General features: G+C 32.6%; 1 protein-coding gene and 1 long non-coding RNA gene across 3 annotated transcripts; one reads left to right on the top strand and one right to left on the bottom strand.

Annotated features, from left to right (window-relative positions):
• Positions 1-596: 596 nt before the first annotated feature.
• On the bottom strand, positions 597-3344 carry LOC102655332 (protein orai-2). The gene is made up of 2 exons (XM_006559813.3): positions 2070-3344; positions 597-1447 (listed from the first exon to the last, which is right to left on the bottom strand). The coding sequence occupies exons 1-2, from the start codon at positions 2709-2711 to the stop codon at positions 956-958; spliced, it is 1134 nt and encodes a 377-aa protein (XP_006559876.1). The 5' UTR covers positions 2712-3344; the 3' UTR covers positions 597-955.
• A 1454-nt stretch (positions 3345-4798) lies between these two features.
• Positions 4799-5516, top strand: LOC107964766. Of its 2 annotated transcripts, none has more exons than XR_003304997.1 (2): positions 4799-5038; positions 5122-5516. It is a non-coding gene; the product is annotated as an uncharacterized LOC107964766 (long non-coding RNA). The 2 variants fall into 2 exon arrangements; XR_001703776.2 differs by having other exon boundaries at positions 4799-5049.
• Positions 5517-5762: the final 246 nt, after the last annotated feature.

Genomic DNA, 5762 nt, shown 5'->3' with positions numbered 1-5762 from the left:
TTAAAAAACGAGAAATATTTCATCAGAGATATTATGCAATAATAAAATGTGTTTCAATGCTTTCAATTATTAGAGTGAAATCCCTGAATTATTTTTTTGTATAGGAAAATGATTATATTATGTTCTTGCTTTAATTACATTTCTATGTTTAATTCAAATTGTTTGTTTTTGTACAAACAAAATTTAACGCATAATAATGTAGAAAATATCGGATATAAGATTAAACTAACAACTTAGTTTATGGTGAAAGTGAAAGATGCATAAAATTACATTTCTTCTTTTTTATAAATTCATGTAACAAATTTATCACGTTTTAATCAACGAGAATCTTCAAGTCTGACGAATAACTTATTGTGACTAGGATATAATAAGTTTCAGAATGGGAAGCATGTACATAAATAACACACTCGATTGTCCTTCAGTTTTTCCACAAACTAAGTGACAAAATAATATATAATATATATATATATATAAATATATATATACACACACATATATATATACATTTATATATATAGATATATATACATATATATTGATATGATGTATGAAATAAAAAGGTAAATGAGAGATACATTTAAAGAAGAAATTGGGAATTAAGTCATAAATAGAATATAATTAAATGCTAAATAATATAGCTGATATACTTATAAGAGCACTTTGCTTGTACTGTTGCAATTCTTGACTTGCATGTGTACAGCTATGTACATTTTTATATATAATAAAAAATACGGTCGCTTTCGCGTGATCGTATTGAATAAGTAAAGTTATTGAATAAACTTACATGTGTTCTTCTTTCATCGTTATTAATCGTGTGTGTGTGTGTAGCGTATATACGTTATTGAATATGATTACAATACTTTCCAGTAAATAATAAGCAGTCTCCGGGACGTATTCTCTAGAAGACAAGGACACAACCAATGAAAAATTGATTTGAGAATCTTTAATAATTTTATCATACGCTGCTCTGCCTCATCGCTACATTATCTAAATTTCTTTTGATATTTTCCAACTCGTTCATATCAGTCGCCGTTGATTCGCATTTATATACCACTAAGGAATGATAGAAGTGAACGGCGAACGCGATGAACACTATGAGGACTGGAATGACTATGATGGTACTGGCAGTGGCTGCGGTAAACGAATAATCCCAGAATTTCACCCAGCACAGTATAGCTACCTCCACTAGGAACAAAAATAATCCTAACACAGTGGAGAATGCCCAAGCCAGCTCGATGAAGCCGCGCATTCTTTCATGAGGCGATTCCGAAACGAGGCGGGACACGTGAAGTTTACTGACGGCCTCGATATTCGGCAATAAATACGTGCTTATCATTAAAGCAAAGATGTGTACTGATACTAGGACGGTTGTGCAAACGGCGAACATCACAAACAGCCATTCGGGCACCGCGGTTGGCTCGTTTATTTGCAGCTCAACCATAGCTATCTGAAAAGATAAAAGGAAAAGAAAAAAAAAGAAAATAATAAAAGTGTGAAGTTTTAATACCTGTTAATAAAGACAAGTATGTTTGACAAATTAATGCTATCACAAAGCCACAGATATAAATTCTCCTTGAAACTTCTATTTTCTTATCTCTCTCTGATTTTTGCGTTTACACGTATTTTCGAAAAATCGATTAACTTTGCATCGAAAAGGAGGTGTGTATAGTTAAAGAAAGTGATATTTGCCTTATATAATCGTACGAACGAAGATTATACGGAATTGTCGTCCGTCTGTTTAATGATTTTCAGGAAACGTTGTGTAATCCTCCTTGCGGATTATACAAATATACCGATTTTCTTGGGAAATTAACTTGTCCAAGAGGAAAAAACAGCGGCTGTTTTGATATCGTTCGATTACAAATATTTCGACAAATTTCATCATTATTGGAATTTTCCTCCATTGAAAAATTAATTCGACGAAGATGCATCCGTTACATCGATTGTTCACAAGGATGATTAACGTATGATTAATCCGATAATTGATCATTGTTCTCATAAATTATCGTAGCAAAGAATTCCAACGAAATGATAAATCATCGTCGCCTTTCGTTTAAAAATATACTCACCATAGCGAAACCGCTCAATAATTCGGACGTTGTTGCGGTGGCTTTTAATTTAGCCCTGCTCATGTGCAATCTCCTCCACGAAAGACCTTCAGGTCCGTCCTGTTCCTCCGTTTGCCTGGAGGAGGGTGTCGGAGATCCAGGCGATCCCGCGCACGCACAACAACACGTGTACGGCATGTTATTTATCGACGTATGACTGTTCGAAAATGGAAGACTGTTGACCGATCTCATGTCCAAAGCTACGTAACGATTGTTCTTGTTTCTCGCCGATAGAACTAACTCGCTCTGGGACGAGCTCTTTGAATTGTAGCCTGGATAACTGGACTCGCTGGCCTGCATCTGTTTCGGCAGATAGCCCAAAGAAGGCGGCCTGATTCTCTGCGCGCCGTAAGACAATTGGACGAAATCGATCTGAGTCGCTTTGCTCGACTTTTTCACCATTTCCTCGCCGTTGCCTTTGTGCTGGCCGACCGCATTGTTCTTGTCGTATTTCTCGTTCGTGACTTTCGCGTCTTGGATCAACGCGGAAGATTTCCCCTCGCCGAGATTATTATTCGACATAATTGCCCGTTCCTCCTTATCTCCTATTCTCGAAATCTCATAGTCAACAAGATCCGTGGCCAAAATCCGTTTCGATATCATCTCGATACTCCTCCCATACGAGATCAAAGAATCTTACCGCAATTTCCATCCGACTTTATCCACCGTTTCCTTTCCAACCAGAGCACCGATCACCGATTATCGTTCGTTCCTTCGCACCATAATCCCATAGCCTCCTCTTCCTCACACTTTTTCTTTTTACGATTCCTTTCGAATTAAACTGCAGCCGATATCCCCATACTCTACGTATCTACGTTGTGACACTGAACAACAATTAATTACATCCGTTCCAGGTGGCGAGCGCGCACGCATTTTTCCCAACGCATTGATTTAGAAAGCGGTCCAAAGGCGGGACGCGGAACGAGAACGAGAAGCGGACCAGAGTTGCGAGAGTTAGCCGCAACTTATTACAGTCGAATACTGACCAACGAAAACGCGGCGTTGTTGCATCGTCGTTTCAGACACACGCATGACGTATTCGTCTGAATCATAACAATAGTATTAATTGCCTCGGAGCCATATCGGCTACATAATAACCGGCTACACGACCTTAACGTTCTAACCTCACCGTTCCCGTATACCTCTGGCAATACAGCACCTCTTTGCGGTGTTACCTCTCCTCTCCTAACGCGGGTTTCCGTTTGAAAGATGCGACCGCGGCCAATGACGCTTGTTTTCTTGCTTTTGAAATGGAGATAAGGTAATCGTGGGGAGCGTATCGAGCCCAGGTATCGAGACGCCGCCAATGTAATTAATTACATTGCTCGAAGGGAAATCTCTTTCTCTCTCTCTCTCAATTTTTTCATATACGCTCCGTTTTTTGTGAGAATAAAGTTTTTAAAGATCGGGAAATTTTCTCTGTCTCTCGATCGATATTCGCTGTTACCTCTTCGTTTTAATCGTTTTCATTAATTAATACTTTTTTTTTTTTAAAGAATGTAAAGAAAAAAAAAAAAAGAATTGAAAAATATATATATCGCGCGATTGTAATTAGAAATATCGGATAATTTATCTTAATTGCGTTTAACTATGTCGAGATAAAATACCAGTCGAGGTAAAGTTTTTTCGAAGGTATTTCGTTCTCAAAGTTTCCAAGTTTCGTTTAAAATATGTTTCTTTCGAAGCGAAAGAATTTTTTAAAGGAATTGTGGAATAAATGGATAAATTATTTACACACGGGATGAGGATTTTATGCTTACGAATGATACGTGGCAGTTTCTTCGCGTGTTTGCACATAGATAAGTGGATTTTGAATTCGTTGGAACACAATCATTGCGGAAAAACCATTTTTTCGAATACAACGAGACGGATGAGACGAGAAATATCATTTACTCGAAAGACCGTTTATTCTGGACGAAATAATATTTGAATATATTTGAATATAATGCAACAGTAGTGCATATTTGATGTGTCGTTGAAATTGATCATCTGCTAAATTTTAAATTTATACGATTGGAAAAAAGGAAAAAAATCAAGAGGAAGAATTTACTGAAAAAAAAAAAAAAAAAAGAAAAGAAAACTGAACATGAGCTGACTTCGATCGATAAAAATAAGTACTTGACATATTTTCTATTCTTTTCTTTCCTATCGGTTAGTTACTCACCAATGATTACAAACAAACGTGTAAAATTTTTCGTTTATTTATAACTTACGAAATAATAAGAAATGGATCGAAGATTTTACGAAAGATTTTACCATGAAAATTACAATACCATACAAATTTATCATATAAGAATCACAATATTATGTAATTTTAAGAAAGGTTCAAAAATTTATGGAAAACAAAAATTGAAAAACTTTGTATCAGCTATAGAAAATTATTACAGATATTTTTTTTTTATTTTAAACACATTGGAAGAAAAGTAGAAAAATGGAAGTGAAAAGTGGAAGTTTTATCTAGATAAAGAATTTACATTTTATAAAAAGAAAATTGTATAAATTTGCTTATGATTATGAGCAAATTGACACTGAAATATACATGTGGAAAGGTAATTTAATGATATTAAAAAATTAAAAGATAATATTATTAAAAATTGAAATTAAATTACTATTAAAACAGGAAAGAATAAAAAAAAAATGACACAAAACAATTCATTTATTTAATATTATACAATAATTTTAATGAATATTGATGTTATGCTTGATAAAATATTTTTGTAAAACAATCCTAATTTTTAATCAATATCATTTTGTGCGATTATTTTGTTGTCAATTCAATTATGCTTATTTATAAAATATATATATATTTTCTTCGAATTTTGCTAAATATTTAAATATATTGAATATTTTATCTATTCAAGGGAATCGTTAATTCATGTTAATTTATGTTACAAGTATTAATGATATAATCATCATCGATATAATCATCCGTGAGTAAACAGTAAGCAATATAATTTATTACAATACATTAATCGTATTTTTTTTTTTTTTTTTTTTTGTTTTTACATTGCAGAGAACAAAAAGTCATTTAGATAAATGACTATTTTAAATATTTAAAAATATTTCACGGCCACTATATATATTTCTTTATTGGTATTCTGTAGAGTAGAAATGACGATGCAAGACCAGTTTCAAGGAATCATATGTGAATGTGTGCCACTGATTTACAGGAAAAATTTTATCTATTCGTAATTTGCATATCAATTGTACGTTTAAAATTAGTGAGAATTAGAGGACTTGGGAAAAACCTAAGAGACTTTATTTTTATTTTTTTTTTTTGAGAGAATAAATTCTATTTTATTATTTTTTTTTTCAAAATATTTTCCTTTTTTTACTATTGATCCTTTCCTGATTTTCCTTTATTTGATAAAAAAGTTTTATTTATAAATAAAAAGGAATGAAACTTGAGATATTTATATTAAATGTACCTAATGTATCTAAAAAAGATTGGGAAGTTGAAACTGATTTGAATGAAAAGATAAAAATGGTAAAGGGAACAGTTTTTTTTAATTTTATATATCTATCTTTTAAAGCTAAACAGGTTTCAGACTACTATAAAATAAAGATATATGGATGAAAATAGATTTTCTGTTGTAAGACAAGAATTTATATATTGTAATATTATATTTCCAAAATTATTCAAAATTTTTATAT

Source organism: Apis mellifera, linkage group LG7 (assembly GCF_003254395.2).
Source record: "Apis mellifera strain DH4 linkage group LG7, Amel_HAv3.1, whole genome shotgun sequence".
NCBI classification, from domain to species: Eukaryota; Metazoa; Arthropoda; class Insecta; order Hymenoptera; family Apidae; genus Apis; species Apis mellifera.
The sequence above is the reverse complement of the archived record's forward strand: the minus strand, read 5'-3'. Positions and strand labels throughout refer to the sequence as shown.

Excerpts from the sequence above, each read along its gene's own strand:
- LOC102655332 (XM_006559813.3), bottom strand. The coding sequence starts at position 2,711 with ATGATATCGAAACGGATTTTGGCCACGGATCTTGTTGACTATGAGATT. Across the intron at positions 1,448-2,069 it reads TATTGAGCGGTTTCGCTATG|ATAGCTATGGTTGAGCTGCA; the intron begins GTGAGTATATTT and ends TTATCTTTTCAG.